This window comes from Pseudorca crassidens, chromosome 2, assembly GCF_039906515.1.
Source record: "Pseudorca crassidens isolate mPseCra1 chromosome 2, mPseCra1.hap1, whole genome shotgun sequence".
Taxonomy (NCBI): Eukaryota; Metazoa; Chordata; class Mammalia; order Artiodactyla; family Delphinidae; genus Pseudorca; species Pseudorca crassidens.
The window spans coordinates 108,108,627-108,126,417 of record NC_090297.1 but is presented as its reverse complement, the minus strand read 5'-3'; the positions used below and the strand labels follow the sequence as shown (position 1 = coordinate 108,126,417).

The window sequence follows — 17,791 nt, the reverse complement described above, 5'->3', positions numbered from 1 at the left end:
TTTACTTTTTAATGTCTTTTCCTGTTACCTCCCACCTCCCACCTCCCACGGGAGAGGCCACAACGGTGAGAGGCCCGCGTACCACACACACACAAAAGAGGTCTCTTAAAGAGCTTTCTTTTTTTTTTTGCAGTACGCGGGCATTTCACTGTTGTGGCCTCTCCGTTGCGGAGCACAGGCTCCGGACGTGCAGGCTTAGTGGTCATGGCTCACGGGCCCAGCCGCTCCACGGCATGTGGGATCTTCGCGGGCCGGGACCCGAACCCGTGTCCCCTGCATTGGCAGGCGGACTCTCAACCACTGTGCCACCAGGGAAGCTCTAAAGAGCTTTATTAATAACCCTTTTATGTGAGGGTTGCTAGTCAAATGGTTTAAAATTAGCACTTTACTCAAAAGAGTTCTATAGAAAAATGAATATGTTTTCGAAGATTCTAAGTTAAAAAAAATCCTGTCATTTAGTCACATAAAATTTTTTCTGACTTTACATATAGTAAACCAAATTAGTGATAAAAATAAGATCTGAAGTTAAAGCTTGTATTTGTGTCACAAGGTTGAATGAAAGAAAATACTTTATCAGAGGATGGCCACTGCACAATTGCACAGAACCTCCATGGTATGATTTCTTGTATTTTTTTTATGATCTTGTATTTTAATATATTTTAATTTAGCTAATTTTATTGTTTCTTGAAGTCTCACCTATTTTTATGTTAGAAAGTTAGAGTCACCTCTTTGAGGGTTTAGTGATATCAGTAAACTCAATGTTTTAAGAATGAAGATATTTGCTAAACTAAGTTGAATTAATGGAGAATTCTGTTGGATGCTTGATGCATTGTATTAAATTGCTGGTTCAAATTCAGTTCACATTAGGTATCAATGAATGCTATTAGGTTCCTTTGATGAAATTATCACTAATAGCAGTCCGCTTCTAGAAAATGAATTTTTATGCCCCACAAAGATAAAATTGTTTACCCTTCACAGATCTTGCATTACAGTTACCTGTGTTAAACCCAGTCAGTGACTAAAGAGAAAAATCAGTGTTATCTATCCATGTATTATGCAGTTACAGACAGTTAATGTGCAAGGGATTTCTAACACGATTCTTAAGCACTTTTTGCATGTTACCTTTAGGCTGCTACCCTGCAAACACCCTCACATTTTAGAAGCCACTCTGATTTTGGGGGGATTACTAACTGCTATGGTTAAGAATTCTTTGGGAAAGTACCATGCTTGTGCAAAAAATTAGATCTACTTTTAAGTTCTGGAAGACTGTATTTTTAGTAAATCTAAATAAAATGTTTTAATTTCCCTTGAATTTAGAGTACGTTTGTACTTCCCAGTAAGATATCAACTGAGCAGCAGTCTTTAGTGTTAGTGAAGAGGCTTCTAGCAGTTTCAATATCCTGCATCACGTATTTGAGAGGAATATTCCCAGAATGTGCTTATGGAACAAGATATCTATATGGTAATATAATGTTTATTTAAAGACTTTCTTTAAAGATGTTATTTTTATTTTGGCTTGCTCTAAAATGATAATTTTTGACTTAGAGATTTTGTTTTTATAATGACAGCTTTATTGAGATATGATTTGCATATCTAACAATTCACTCATTTAAAGTGCACAATTCATTGATTTTGGGTATATTCACCACAGTCAGTTATAGAACATTTCATCACCTTAAAAGGAAACCCCATACCCATTAAGTCACTCTCCACTTCCGCCACTTCCCAGTCCTAGGCAACCACTGATCTGCTTTCTGTCTTTATGGATTTGCCTATTCTAGCCATTTCAAATAAATGAAATCATACAATATGTGGTCCTTTGTGACTGGCTTCTTTCACTTGGCATAATGTTTTTAAGGTTCATCCATTTTGTAGCATGGATTAGTACTTCATTTTTTATGGCCAAATAATATTCCATTATATGAATATACCACATTTTATTTATCCACTCATCAGTTGATGAACATTGGGTTGTTTCCACTTTTTGGCTATTATAAATAATGCCACATTCCTGTACAAGTTTTTGTGTGGACATCTAAGTGATTTTTTTTAAAGTATATTCAATACCTTTGAAAGCACTTAATCATAAAAATTTCCCTTAATCTCTCAAGTATAATATCACCTGACATTATTCTTATAATGATGAAGTAAATAGCAAAAACATCCTATTTATAGCCTCCTACAGTGGTAGTGTATGTTCTTGTGTTATTTTAAAGAAGTAAAATAGAGCCAGTTTATACTATAATAATAACTTATTGCCTAGCACATAATGTATACCTAACATTGTACACCAACTCTGTGGGCAATATGTTAAGCACCATGTTATGTATGATATCTTGTTAGTTCACATTACAGACCTATGAGTTAGATATTACTCCTATTTTTCTGATAAGGAACCTGAGACTGAGAGACCTCATCCTTTCCACTATATTACTTATTGCTTCCTTACAGGGCTCTATCTGATAGCCTGTTAACTTCTTGGCCTTTTACAAGTATTTTACTGGGATAAGAGTCCATAGCAAATATGCTAAGACTCTTGGATGACAATGGCATGAAAGTGTTATATCTAAGTATCTATAGCTTTGAAAATGGAAAAATTTTTCTACCCATCAACATACATCCTAATCATTATGATGCAATTTTATAAAAAGGATAAAAAGATTATTTGTTTCCATGTAAACTTTCTTCCTTTAATTATATTAACATCAATCATCTGGAAGTTAATTACCATTAATAATAAACCTGTAATACACAGCTGAAGAAAATAATCTTCATTTAAATTTCTATTTGTTTGCTAATCTTAAGTAGCTCTATATTTATATCATTATTTTTGCATTTAGATATGTGTGTCAGAATTCTGAGAGAACAGAAGGATTGTCCAGGATCTACACAGTTATTGAAGTGGTAAGTGAAATACCTAATGAAAGAAAATTATTTTTTCTTAAATCACATTTTTTTGTGCCTTGGATACCTTTAAGTGTTTAACCCAGTTTTAGTGATTCCCTCTTTAACTCTGTATACCATTTTTGCAGGTCTTTGGATTTTTGCATTAAAATTTTACTTTATTTCATGCTCCATGTGAGCAGGCTTCACTTTCCTATTATTGTTCCTCACAAATAGCTGCCAGATATTTTCTATCTTCCTTTCCTTCCATCCACTATTGACATTTTATATATCTGCCACATTGTTTTGTTTTATTATTTTAAGCTAGTTAATAAGAAGGAAGCTTTAATAATAAAACCGTGTATTATTTAGTAATGAGATAATATGGAGACTTATTAAAAGAACTATTTTCTGGAAGTGCATTCAGTCTAAAAATGAATCCTTGATTATTTTTTAGGATGTCCGGATGCTATGATGCTTTAGAGAAAAAATATGTAAGTCGGTATCTCTTTATCCTTTTTTTCTACAGTTTATATTCTACAAATGTAACAGCCGTTACATGTAGTAAAAGATTAACTTAAACTAACTTGGGCATAGGCCAGACCAAAGCTGAAAATTTGAGTATTTTAAAGACTGATTTTCAACTCATTTAAAGCAAACAGAATTAGTACTTAACGAATTTTGCCAAGTTTTGGTTGTTAACACTCATTTGTATTAATAACACATATTAACTTACAAAAACTTAATGAATTAAAAAGTCTTTTAAAATAGTTTATTCATTAGTTTCATATGCCTTCTATTATCATGTTTATACTAATAATTTAATAAGTTATTTCTTCATGAGAGTTCAGAAATAAATTTACATGTAGTCTAGGTTAAATTGTGACAAGCCTTTTTGTATAGTTACTTAGCTTATGTTTGTATCAATATATACAAAGAAGTCCAACTCTAAAAAAAATTATGAAAAAGATAAAATTTTATCCATGGTCACCAACCTCCCTCATTAAGACATAATGTATTTAATATTCATTAAATATTGAGTGCCTCCTCTTAGGAGCTGGGTAAGCTAACAGTGGTCAACAAGACGAAGAGGGTCCCTTCTATAATGGGAAAATAGTCAATAAAACAAGGAAATTAGATAACATCCAATAGTGTTAACTGCCATTAACATTTTAAGAAAAAGTATGTGGCAAATGGAGAGATGGGGTAACTTTAGATAGGGTAGTCTGAGGAGCTTCTCTGAGGGAGTGATATTTAAGCTGAGACTTGAATTAGAAGAAACCAGCTAGGCACTGATTTTGGGAGAATATTCCTGACAGAGCAGCAAATGCAAAGAGTTGGAGGGGAGTTTGGAGTGTTCAAGGAACAAACAGAAGGCCAGAATGATTAGAGTGTGGTGAGCAGTGCAAGAGAGCAGCAGGAGATGAACCTGTGGAGATGGACAGGGCCAGAGCATTCAGAGCTGTGTAGGTAAAGAGTTTGGATTTTGGGACTTCCCTGGAGGTCCAGTGGTTGTGGTTAAGACTTCGCTTTCCAATGCAGTGGGTGCGGGTTCAATCCCTGATCAGGGAGCTAAGATCCCACGTGCCTCAGGGCCAAAAAACCAAAACATAAAACAGAAGCAATATTGTAACAAATTCAATAAAGAGTTTAAAAATGGTCCACATCAAAAAAAGAAAAAAAAAGTCTTTAAAAAAAAAAGAGTTTGGATTTTATTTTAGGTGTAAATAAAAGCCATTTGAAGGTTTTGAGTAGAAATGTAACATCATTTGATTTATATTCTAAATTAAAAGAAAAATCACTCTGAACTGCTATTTAGAGAGTGTACTGTAGAAGGAGAATAAGATTGGAATTAAGGAGAATGACACTTAATCCATTACTACAGTACTGATAAAAAATAATGGTGGCTTAGACCAGGATGGCAAAGGAGAAAAATGAGAAGATTCAGGATATATCTGGCAGAACTGAGTGGACTTGTTGACGATTGGTTCTGGAATATAAGGAAAAGATCCAAATCAAGGATGACTCAGATTTTGGCAGATTACTTGAGTGAATGATTTCCTGTGATTCTCTTTTCCTGTAGTCTCCAAGGCCTCTTCCCTTTACTAAATGAGCAGGGCTCTGAACTCTCTTTTTCTCTTTTCAGAATCAGTTCTCATATTGGTAATATTTAATGTGTTATTTCACAATACATATTTTCCTTGTAACTGGCAGTAATGCCCGTTTGCTTAAGTTAGCGATATGAATTTCAACTTTCAGTAAGTCAACTAGAAATAGATATTTTGGGGAATAGAGAAAGATATCTGAGGTATTGCTTTACATGCATCATATGAAGTCTATTTAATGTAAGATTATTTTTATTAGGAATAAATGTTGAAAAAGGACAAAGAATTCTTATGGTCCATCATGCACAAATATTTCATAGAATAAAAATAAGATTTTTATAAACTACTATGTATAAAATAAATAAGCTGTAAGGATATATTGTATAGCACAGGGAATATAACCAATATTTTATAATAACTATAAATGGAGTATAACCTTTAAAAATTGTGAGTCACTATGTTGTACACCTGAAACATATAATATTTAAACTATGAAAATAAAAATTAAATTAATTAAAAAAAATAAGATTTTTGTTTTTTGTTTTGTTTCAGCTAAGGTTGGTTGTTCTAGCTGTAAGTATTTTTAAATTGTATATTCTTTTTTAAAGACTGTCAAATTCAGCCTTGCTTAATTAAATAACATTAAAACCACCTATTGATCATGTCACTTGATACAAACTACTGATCTATTTAATGGAAAAGTAGCTAATATTTTGAGGGGGTCGTTTTGTATTTTGTTTTACTGAATTCATTTAATATTTTAGTCTAAACATCCAATTTAGTTCTCCTTGAATACTTAGCCTCTACAATTTACTAAATTGTAAATTATTTTTAAATAGGTATATAGTAATCCAGAAGACCCTCAGGTAAGTATGCTTAAGTTATTAAAAAAAAATAATGCCAAGAAACCCCCATAATGCTTCTAATATCTATAAGTAACATAAAAATATAATAATATCCAGTGCTTTTAACTGTGCTTTTATCAATGCACTTTCACATATATTTTCAAAATTTGAACCTCATAAAGACTTTTTTGAGGTAAGACAGGGCTTGTATTGTTATATTTAAACAGATTAATACACTTACTACAAGAGAGATTACGTGACTGACCCTAGGCCACAAAGACAAACCACTAGAAATAACCTAAATCTCCTGACTTCTGGTTCTTTGCAATATTTTTTAATTATATTCTTGTTTTAGAATTATAAAATGTTTGAGTTTGAGAAAAATAAGATACTCATCCTTAATCTTTGAATATTCACTCCAATCCAGTCACATCTACCTGTTCATCTGACAGTTAAAGGAAAGAAAGGGTTATAATAAATGAAAGGGAAAACCAGAAGACAAGAAACAAAGGGGAAAGATCTACTGAGTGCTTACTATTCCTAGGCTCTGTTCTTTGGGGTTTCATGTGCATTATCTCATTTATTCATTATAACCATCATGAGGTAATATATCATTATCATCTCCACTCTATAGATGAGGAAACCTAGACACAAGGTTTCTTGTGTAAGGTCATAGTGGCAGAACCAGAATTTGGACCTAAGAAGGCCAGTTCATGATCTGAGTGCTTACCCATTACACTATAGCTGTTACAATATCGTGTTTCCTTCACTCATGGAGAAGCAGATTTTTAAAAAAGAAAGAGAAAGCTAACCCCATCCCTAAGTGAGCAATGGAATATAAAGAAAGCAATAAAAGTATTAGAGCTTCAAGAGAGCTAGGAATGTCTTTTCTTTGATACTACAAATTAAGCCTACAATTAATGCTTAATATATGCCCATGGTGACGAAATCATATGGGCAAAGGCTATGAATTATTTGATTGCTCAGAAACTGTTCAGAAAATGTACAGAAAATGTACATCTGAAGATGTTTTATAGTTGCACATTTTTTCTTTCAGTAAAAGAGCAACATTGCTGATGCACTAATATTTATTGAATGCTTAGTGTGCCAGATACTTTATTAAGGGCTCTATATAAATTATCCCATTTGATAAATATTCATAGGCACCAATGAGATAGGTACTATTTTCAACCCCTTTTATTAGCTGGGGAAACTGAGACTTAGTGGGCTTAAATGACTTGCTTGTGGTTACCAAGGATTGAAGCCCTGTGCTTAGTCATTCTGTTAGAGGAAGAGATGTGCTGCCTCCCTCACCTGCCTGCTAAGGAGTTCCTTCCCTCTGGTATGTAAAACATACATTGCAATGACCGAGGGAATAACTATCTCTCCAACACTGAAGCCCCGGATCCCAGACCCTGGGAATTGACTATTAGGACTGGAAAGTTTCAATGGACGAATAGGGATTAACATGCAGAAGAAATTATTAAATAAATGGTGAGTCATACAAAAGCTATATATAGCTACTTGGCCACCAGTACTGTATATCAGATTCATAACTGCAGTATTTTCTATTTAAGACAATTTCAGAATGTTACCAGTTTAAATTCAAGTACACCAGTAATGGACCAATCATGGACTTCATAAGGTATTGTTCTATAGTTTTCTTTTTGTATTACAGATTACCACTTATTAATACTATATAGCTAAACTTCAGGAATAATTCTGAAACTTCTCAAACATCCCCAATTAACCATCAAGGATACAAAATATTCTTGGAGTGGCTGCAAGCCAGAATTCTGTGGCTAATTATATACTGTTTTGATTGTGAAACAGAGCCAAAGAGTAGGAAAGCCACTGTATGCTTAAGTTATTAGAAATACAGTAAAGGGCTTCCCTGGTGGCGCAGTGCTTAAGAATCCACTTGACAATGCAGGGGACACAGGTTTGATCCCTGGTCCAGGAAGATCCCACGTGCCACGGAGCAACTAAGCCCGTGCGCCACAACTACTGAGCCTGCTTTCTAGAGCCTGTGGGCAACAACTACTGAGCCCGCGTGCCACAACTACTGAAGCCTGCATGCCTAGAGCCCGTGTTCCACAAGAGAACCCACCGCAATGAGAAGCCCACGCACCGCAACGAAGAGTAGCCCCCTGCTCGCTGCAACCAGAGAAAAGCCCGTGCACAGCAATTAAGACCCAGTGCAGCCAAAAATAAAATAAATAAAATAAAATAAATTTTTAAAAATTAAAATAAAAGAAATACAATAAAAGTCCATCATTCGTTTCCTTTAAACATCTTGTATAAAATGCATATTAATTTAATATATGTAAATTAGTTTATAATAATAATATTAACAGTGATATTAATTTTTATAATAGTGGCATTAAAACACATTATATCACAATTTTTAACTTAACAACTTAATGCTTTAATGGGAATAAGAATCTCAAGTAGTAAAATGTGAAGTTATGTTATTAGAAGCTATGGGTGCTATAAAAGAAATTAATGTGTGATTCTCTTCCAGTAAAAACCAAAGCAGTGAATCTAGTATGTCATCTGCTGACACCAAGAAAGCAAGTATTCTTCTCATTCGCAAGATTTATGTTCTAATGCAAAATCTGGGACCTTTACCTAATGATGTTTGTTTGACCATGAAACTTTTTTACTACGATGAAGGTACTATTTCCAGTTCATCCTGTTTCAGTTGATATCTGTATATTTTCTTGTCATCGAAACAGTTTCCATCCCAAATGTTTGTAAGCACCTAAATTGTTATATATTTTTTGAAATTATAAAATTTATATTTAATATCAGTATTTGAAAAAATATACACAACTTCTCCAGTGGTCTGAACATGTCCATGTGAAGTTCAACCTCATTCATAACTAAGGAAGTGAAGCAATGAGATACCATTTTTCAGTTATCAGATCAGTAAAACTTGTAAAATCATTGTTGGCAAGGGTGTGGGAGTAAGCAGGTACTTTTGTATACTCTTGAGGGAATGTATATAGGTGCCATGTAACATTTTAAGAGGACAGTTTGGCAGTATCAAAATTTGGCACATTCTCTTTAATCCAGAAATTCTGTAGCTAGAAGAGTATCTTGCGAATATACTTAGACAACCTTGCAAGGTTATAGGTTTATGAGGATTTTCATAATGTATTGGTTAAACCAGGAACAACCTTGAGTTGTTTATTGGAGGACTGAGTAAATAAATTATGGTGCATCTATATAGTAGTGCTGTGCAAGCTATTTAAAAGAATGTGCTGATAAATTGTTATCCAAAAAATATTAAAAACAGATTAAAAGGTGATGTTAAAGGGCTTCCCTGGTGGCGCAGTGGTTAAGAATCCGCCTGCCAATGCAGGGGACACAGGTTTGAGCCCTGGCCCACATGCCGCGGAGCAACTAAGCCCATGCGCTACAACTACTGAAGCCCACGTGCCGTGCTCCACAATAAGAGAAGCCACTGCAATGAGAAGCCCACGCACTGCAACGAAGACCCAACGCAGCCAAAAATAAAAATAAATTAAATAAATTTTTTAAAAAAAGGTGATGTTAAAAACAGCTAGGTACAGAAGAGTATGACCTCATTTGTGTTTTTTAAAGAGATATACATGTATTTATTATATAATTTAAATATTATATATTATATTTATTATATAAATATATAAAATATATACTTTACATGCATCGTATCTTCTAGAAGAACATAAAGCATCAACAATAACTAACATTTATTGAATACTTAACTCTGTGCCAGTTCTGTTCTGAGCATTTTACAGACTTTAATACCACAGTGACCCTATGAGGTAGGTACTAGTATTTACCCCACTTGACGGATGAGGAAACCAAATCAAGGATGACAAGTAGTTTCCTCAAGGTCACATAGTCAGTCAAGTGTAGGGAAAAAAGTTTACCTTTAAGGAATAAAATAGGAACTTGGAGATAGTAGGAGAGTGATTTTTACTTTTTATTATATGTTCTTCTATACTGTTTGAAATTTCTTTAATCTGCATATATTTTATAATAATAAAAATTAATGTATTTTCTTCAGTTTCATGAACAGCACAGTTTATACTTACTTTTCTGCAGTTACACCCCCAGGTTACCAGCCTCCTGGTTTTAAGGATGGTAATTGTGAAGGAGTGATATTTGAAGGGGAGCCTATGTACTTAAATGTGGGAGAAATCCCAACACCTTTTCACACCTTCAAAGTAAAAGTGACCACTGACAAAGAACGAATAGAAAATATTGATTCATCTGTATTAACACCAAAACAATTAAGAACACCACTTCAAAAAATTCTTATGGACAAAGATGATTTCAAAGATGAACAGGAGCATTACATAAGTGTAAGTATATTCAAAGAGTTATGAAGAACAAGAGTAATGAATGTTTGATTCAATTCTGAGGACTTTAATAGCTATAAATATTTATTACAATCATAAACTCAAGTTTGGAAGGGACCTTAAAGAAGGTTAAGGTTTGTGGTTTTAAAACTTTTTACCTGGATGCAAACAACATTATTCTCAGAAATTTAAAAGCACAACTACTGTGAATGAAGTAGGGAATGGTCCTGGAGGCCGAGCCACTCACCACGTCACCTACCCTCATAGTGGACTCTGAGGAAACCCCTTGGTCTGGAGTGTAATTTGAAAATCACAGAATTCCCTAGTGCTGCAGTGTTTAGGACTCAGCGCTTTCACTGCCAGGGCCTGGGTTCAGTCCCTGGTTGGGGAGCTAAGATCCTGCGGCGCGGCCAAAAAGAAAAGAAGACCACTGAACTACTCTAATTCCCCAACGAATGCTGGAATCTTTTCTACCATACAACACCCCTACTAAGTGCTCATGCTTGAATTTCTTCAGGGCCTGGAAATTCAGTGTCCTGAAGCAGCCTGGAAGTTCCTGGAAGGCAGGAAAAGTGTCTTATCTTTTTAATCCTCCTGTCCCTAACACTTAGATTTACGGAATGCATTCTCAGTATTGGTTGAATGAATGGATGAATTGAAGTATAAAAAAAGCTTTTTTTGTTATAGCCTCACTCCCAGAAAATCTTTCATCATTAATATAATTGTTCTTAAAAAAATATATATATATAATTGTTCTTTAATCTCATCTTTGTTGTCTTCTCTTGTCTCATTTTATTCTAAATTATGACCACAGTTCTTATGTATAGAGATTGACTATTCTGATTTAGGTTCTGTGGCCACATCCTTACAAGTAGAAAATTCAGTTTTTAACCATTTCAGTCAAAGAATAAGGAATTTTCTTCCTAAAACCTAAATCCCAGTCTTGCCTTATAAACAAATATGGCTGGGATTTATGAAGCGTTCTTTAAAATATTTAAAGCTCTTTGACAAATGTCACAAAAGGAATAATAATTATAGACATTAAACCTTTGCTATTTCTACCATACCATAACTGTGCTTATCCTTCCCCAACTCCCTGAAGAGGGTTGGGTCATATTCAGAGTCTATGCTGATATCTATACAGAAATTCCAGAGCTACAGAAGGAGTAGCTTATTGTGTGACCATGTCTAATTCAGTGTTCTCAAACAATAGTAAGATCTAAGTGTTCTTAGAACCATCATACATTTTTGAGAAAGTTGTATATTTTTATCATCTGCCTTAAAGCAACCCTGCAAAGTAAAAAAAAAAAAATAGGATTTTATACTTTGGATAAATAAGTTGCCTTATTATAGTAATTATAGGGCCACTTTATTTCTAGCAAGTGTAAGGTCATTGTAGTGTTATGTTATATTTAACCTTCACATAAAACAAATTTGTTCATAAATATTCTACCCAGTTGTTTTAGTTTCTTTTTGAAATATGTCCATTTTTTCCTTCATGTAATTATGTAGAATGATTTTGACATTGAAACTAAAATGGAAGAGCAGAAAAAAAACCCTGGATCTTCTGAACTTGGAGGTAAGAAGTTAATGAAAATGTAAATTAATTCACTTCCAATTCAATTTTATACCATTTTAGCTATTTTTTTTTAACAGAACCAGGTGTAGTTTGTGAAGAAGATGAAGCTATGAGGTCTAAAGAAAGTCCAGATCTTTCAATTTCTCATTCTCAGGTATAAATTTGACAGTTCTATCTCACTTCTAATTTTATTTTTTTCAAAAGACAGGTGCTTATATGCTTATTTAGTTATTTCTCAGATTTTCTTATATTCTAGGTCTTTTAGAAGAAAATTAGGTATTAAGAATGCTTATTAATAAAATTCGATAATTATACGTTGAAAAGTTTTAAGTATTTTATTGGTTGATTTGTTTAGTAATGAACCTAAATACTGTTCAGAGAATCTCAGAATTTCAGAGCTAAATAAAATCTTAAGCAATTATTAACTCCACAACCCTTTGTATTTACAAATGGACTATATAATACATTTTTGTTGCCTTGGAGCAGAACATGTTTAATTTTGTTTTCTACACACAGTAAAATCCTGAAATAACATTTAGGTAAAATCAACATGAAAGTAATGGGACTGATGATTGTCTGCCTTCCTTTGCGCAGCCTTTCTTCAATGGGGGTGGGCTGAAGTTCTTATCTTCTGGAAGAGTGGTGCCTAGTGATAATTTGGGACTTTCTGAATTCAGTGAATGGTCAATTGTGTACAGTGTCAGTTTCACTATCTTTACCTTTGTACTTTTTATGACAGAACCAACACAAAATTATTGGTTTTCATTAACCCAAAATAGCAAGACCCTAAATTTTATGTGATTGAATTTTTGACCCCCATTATTGTTACGAAAAACTTTTATTATATTATTTTATGTGGTTTTGTGTAATTATTTTCTTTTCTAGGTTGAGCAGTTAGTCAGTAAAACATCTGAACTTGATGTGTCTCAAAGCAAAACAAGAAGTGGAAAAATCTTTCAGAATAAAATGGTAAAAGCATCTCTTTAGATTTGTTTTCCATTCTAACCTTGTAATTTCCCCCCATATTTGAGTTTATTTTGCTTTTAATACTTCATTTATTGGACCAACGTTTGGTAAGCACATACTATGTTTCAGGTACTTTACTAGGTGCTGGAGGTATAACTTGTTCTTAGATGAAAATGTAGTAATTGGAGGTCAACAAGCAGTGATACAGGGCCATAATAACAGTCTGAATAGGCTACATAGAGGCACAAAGGAAAGAATGGTTAATTTTACTGAAGGTACAGTAGAGAGGGGAGGGACTTCCCTGGTGGCGCAGTGGCTAAGAATCCGCCTGCCAATTCAGGGGACACAGGTTCAAGCCCTGGTCCAGGAAGATCCCACATGCCCTGGAGCAGCTAAGCCCGTGCACCACAACTACTGAGCCTATGCTCTACAGCCCACGAGCCACAACTACAGAGCCTACGTGCCACAGCTACTGAAGCCCGTGCGCCTAGAACCCGTGCTCTGCAACAAGAGAAGCCACCCTAATGAAAAGCCTGCGTGTCGCAACGAAGAGTAGCCCCCTCTTGCCCCAACTAGAGAAAGCCCGCGTGCAGCAATGAAGACCCAACACAGCCAAAAATAAATAAATTTATTTTAAAAAAATAGAAAGGGGAATCCAGGAAAGGCTTTGAGAAGTGATGCTATCATCCAGACTCCCAAGGAAATTTCCTAGAACACCAAACTGTTCCCATGTTCTATCTTGTAAATGGACTATCGTGTTAATAAGACATTAAAAATGACTGTTTTATGAGTTGTACTGAATAGAAATTTGTATTTTATTTAGACCCTTAAGTTACTCTCAAAGGTTCAGAGGTGAAGAAAAAGCATTCTGTAAAATGTAAGGAAACAAATAGCACACTCTAACAGTGGTACGCTGGAGCATTTGTTTCCAACTCTTTATTCAGTGACATCATGTTGACAGCTTGAAACTGGACATGATGAGAGTATTCATAGCATGGAAATCAGCAAATGCCTCAACTCAGGATTTCTTTCTCCCAGAGAACTGGTTGTTAAACATTTACCAGAACACCATTGATGATAGTGCCATTTTTAGGTATCCTTTTTTTCCACATTCTCGATGGGAAGTTAAGAACTGGTAGAAGGCAGCGTTCAAACTAGTGTGCTGAGAAAAGCAAGAGATAAAAGAATTTCAAAAATTACTACCTCTAGCAGCAAAATGTTCTTCCTAGGCAGCTTCTGTTTAGGATGAGTATTCTTTACTATCCTTTACTCCACCAAAGTACTCCTGTATTTGAGAATAATGACTGAATTATGGTTAGAAAAGCGCAGGAAATGAAAATATTTAATAATATATATACTAAGGAAGTTATCATTGAAAAGGACATTGCAAGCATCAGAAAATAAGTATGTACTTTTAGAGAATAATACTATAGCAGCTAATAATTTGTCACCATCCAATATTCATTTTAAAAACCGCATATGTAGCATTATTCACAATAGGCAAAAGGTGGGGAAAAAAACCTAAATGTAACAGATGAATGGATAAACAAAATGTGGTATTCTTTTTTTTTTTTTTTTTTTCTGTACGCGGGCCTCTCACTGTTGTGGCCTCTCCCGTTGTGGAGCACAGGCTCCAGACGCCCAGGCTCTGTGGCCATGGCTCACGGGCCCAGCCGCTCCGTGGCATGTGGGATCTTCCCAGACCGGGGCACGAACCCGTGTCCCCTGCATCGGCAGGCGGACTCTCAACCACTGCGCCACCAGGGAAGCCCCAAAATGTGGTATTCATACAGTAGACTATTATTATTCAGCCATAAAAAGGAATGAAGTACCAGTACGTTTCTTTAAGTGAAAGAACCCAGTCACACACACACTATATATATATATATATATATATATATATATATATATATATATATATATAAATATGGTTCCCTTTATATGAAAGCCCAGAATAGGGATTTGTATAGAAACAGAAAGTCTTAATGCTGGCGGGAGGATGGGGGAATAGGGGAGTGATAGCTATAAGGGTACAGGATTTCTTTTTGGAGGATGAAAGTGCTGTAAAATTGACTGTGGTGATGGTTGCACAACTCTGTGAATATACTTAAAATCACTTAATTTTGTACACTTTTAAATGGATGAATTGTATGGTATCTGAATTATATCGCAGTAAAGTTGTTCTTTTAAAAACCGCATATAGCTGCCTGCGGTTGAAAAAGCATGTTTGTTGTTCTTTGAGAAATAACCAATTAGTAATTATTCTATCTTTGTGGAGGCTAATGGAAATCAACAAGTAAAATCTTCTAAGGAAAATCGGAAGAGAAGTCAGCTTGAATCTGCGAAAACAGTAAGTCTTATATATAGGCTGAATAAAATAGCAAGTATCAGAATATCATTACTATAGATTAAATTTAATGATAAATATGATTATATTCCTGGATATACCTCAGAGCTCTGGTATCTAAATCTTGTTTAAATATATTTGATTCTAAAAAATGGGGTGATTTTAAAATAAAATATGCTATGTGGTTTATTAATTTTTCCATGTAAACATTTACTGTCTTATTCCATGAATGATCTGAAATAGTTGGAGGAATTTATAAAATAAAAATCAACATCAGGGAACTTCCCTGGTGCACAGTGGTTAAGAATCCGCCTGCCAATGCAAGGGACACAGGTTTGATCCCTGGTCCAGGAAGATCCCACATGCCACGGACCAACTAGGTCTGTGCACCACAACTACTGAGCCTGCACTCTAGAGCCCGTGTGCCACAACTACTGAAGCCCGCGCGCCTAGAGCCCATGCTCTGCAACAAGAGAAGCCACTGCAGTGAGAAGCCCGCACACCGCAACTAGCGAAAGCCTACGCGCAGCAACAAAGACCCAATGCAGCCAAAAATAAATAAAAATAAAATAAAAATTTAAAAGATCTATGTCAGGAAAAATATGAATAGAATGAGAAAATGAGAGTACAAGAATATTCAGGCCATTTTATTTATATAGAATTAGAATTGGGCCACAGGTTTGATCTGAGCTTTCTAGAGAAAGTAGAAACAAGGTAAGTTACCAAATCCACATGTTCTCTAAAAATATAGCATCTCCTCCTAGTACCTTAGAAGAAAGAAAATTTTCCTGACCTAAATCTTGTAACAGTTGTCTTATATTTGGAACCTTATTTTACCAAATCAGATAATGTATTTGTCATTTCTGAGATAAATATTTATACTTTTTCAACCAGAATTTTTATTAGTAGTAGTAGGTTAAAATTAGATAACTGAAAACTTAAGATTCTTTTTAGAAATCAAGTGTTAAAGGGGTAATCTCAAAAATATACTAGTTGGTTAATACTGTTTTCAATTTATATATCTTAAGAAGGGAATGGAATAACCTGATATATTAGGTTCTTTAATTTTTTCCCCAGTGTATTAAGCCTTGATTTTTTCTGCAAAATCATAATCCAATTTGTATCATTAGTGAGTTTTACCAGAAAAATAAAAGTTTGATAACTCAGAATCTTGTTAGCAATTTTCCTAATTCACCCTCCCATTCATTCAAGGGTGCAATGAATTTCTAAAATCTATCGGGCACTGCTAAGCACCATATACAAAAACAAAACATGATTTAAATCTTACATGATGCCAAAGTGGAATGTTTCTCTATTTGCAGCTCATTTTTTAATCTCTCCCCCCTCATTCCCCTCAAAATATTTTACTATTTTGAGAACATAATGTCAAATCTATCTTTCTAACTACTCCAACATCCCTAATGAAAACCTTATATTTTGTAAGGCTATACTTTCAGCAGCCATCAGGATATATAAATATGTCAATAATAAAATTTACCTACTTTTAGAGAACCCAGCTATCCTATCTTAGGAAATGGTATGTTAGTTACAAATGTTTAAAAGAAGAAAGGAAAGAAGGAAGGAAGGAAGGGACCTCAGAGACATGAAAAAGCTCAAAACTTAAAGACATTTAAACAGGAAAGTATCTATTCTTAGTAGTTGTTTTCTTTTGACAGGTCCTTCATCACCTTGATTCTTCTAGTCAAGAGTCAGTGCCAAAAAGAAGAAAGCTTAGTGAACCAAAGAAAAATACATAAAAAAATTTATTTCTGGGCTTCCCTGGTGGCGCAGTGGTTGAGAGTCCGCCTGCCGATGCAGGGGACACGGGTTCGTGCCCCGGTCCTGGAGGATCCCACATGCCGCGGAGCGGCTGGGCCCGTGAGCCATGGCCGCTGAGCCTGCGCGTCCGGAGCCTGTGCTCCGCAACGGGAGAGGCCACGGCAGTGAGAGGCCCACGCACAGCAAAAAAACAAACAAAAAAAAATTTATTTCTGCATGTTTGCAAAGTTCTTCACAACATTTAAAGGACATTATATTACTGTTTTAAGGTGTGTTTGCCCTACCTCTGAAAACTTACATGTAGTCTTAAGAAGTTAGTACACTAAAATTAATCCTTAGCTGACTATCATATTGTGATCCTTAATCTTATCTGAGACAAACTCAGGAGAACTTTTGAATTAAAAGTACCAGTGTCATAATTTGTTATGTTAATTATCTACTCAATATTGATCTATCTTCCATTTTGGTGGACACTTTCTTTTAACATATATTAACGTTTAAGGTCCTCTAAAGCCATTTTTTGAAGTAAATAATGTTTATTTTGGTATTAAATTTTGATAGTAATTCACTTTTTACTTGTGTTAAAACTATACAATTTAACTGGCTATGTCTGTCATGTTATTAAAACAATGTTCTTCAGTACTTTGATATAGTGTATTAACATGATAATATATAATGTACAATTAAAAATCGGTGCTTTAACTTTTAACATTTTTTACTACAAGAGAAAATGATTTTAAAGTCTGCCATTTTTGGCAGCATAAATAAAATATTGTTCAGCATCTAGACTCTTTCATGGCTTCTAATTTTTATTTAAATAGAAAATTTTTAGGCACTAATTTTGAGATCATTTCAGTAGATGTTACTTTGCAAGAGTTGAGCACGCTTTCTAGAACTTTTGAGTGGTAGTGAAAGATACTGTGCTTTTAGTGAGA

The 17,791-nt window shown here is 34.5% G+C and overlaps 1 protein-coding gene across 1 annotated transcript; it reads left to right on the top strand.

The window, feature by feature from the left end:
• The first annotated feature begins 563 nt into the window (after positions 1 to 563).
• HORMAD1 (HORMA domain containing 1) lies at positions 564 to 17,568 on the top strand. The gene is made up of 14 exons (XM_067727676.1): positions 564 to 613; positions 1,318 to 1,462; positions 2,841 to 2,904; positions 3,341 to 3,377; positions 5,541 to 5,561; positions 5,828 to 5,854; positions 7,411 to 7,478; positions 8,358 to 8,509; positions 9,929 to 10,188; positions 11,698 to 11,764; positions 11,842 to 11,918; positions 12,650 to 12,733; positions 15,009 to 15,080; positions 16,754 to 17,568. The coding sequence occupies exons 1-14, from the start codon at positions 581 to 583 to the stop codon at positions 16,832 to 16,834; spliced, it is 1,188 nt and encodes a 395-aa protein (XP_067583777.1). The 5' UTR covers positions 564 to 580; the 3' UTR covers positions 16,835 to 17,568.
• Positions 17,569 to 17,791: the final 223 nt, after the last annotated feature.

What these genes read in the sequence shown, in the direction of transcription:
- HORMAD1 (XM_067727676.1), top strand. Translation starts at nt 581, where the DNA reads ATGGCCACTGCACAATTGCACAGAACCTCCATG. An exon ending in TGGAACAAGATATCTATATG is followed by an intron (nt 1,463 to 2,840) that starts GTAATATAATGT and finishes TTTTGCATTTAG; the next exon opens with ATATGTGTGTCAGAATTCTG. An exon ending in AACAGGAGCATTACATAAGT is followed by an intron (nt 10,189 to 11,697) that starts GTAAGTATATTC and finishes GTAATTATGTAG; the next exon opens with AATGATTTTGACATTGAAAC.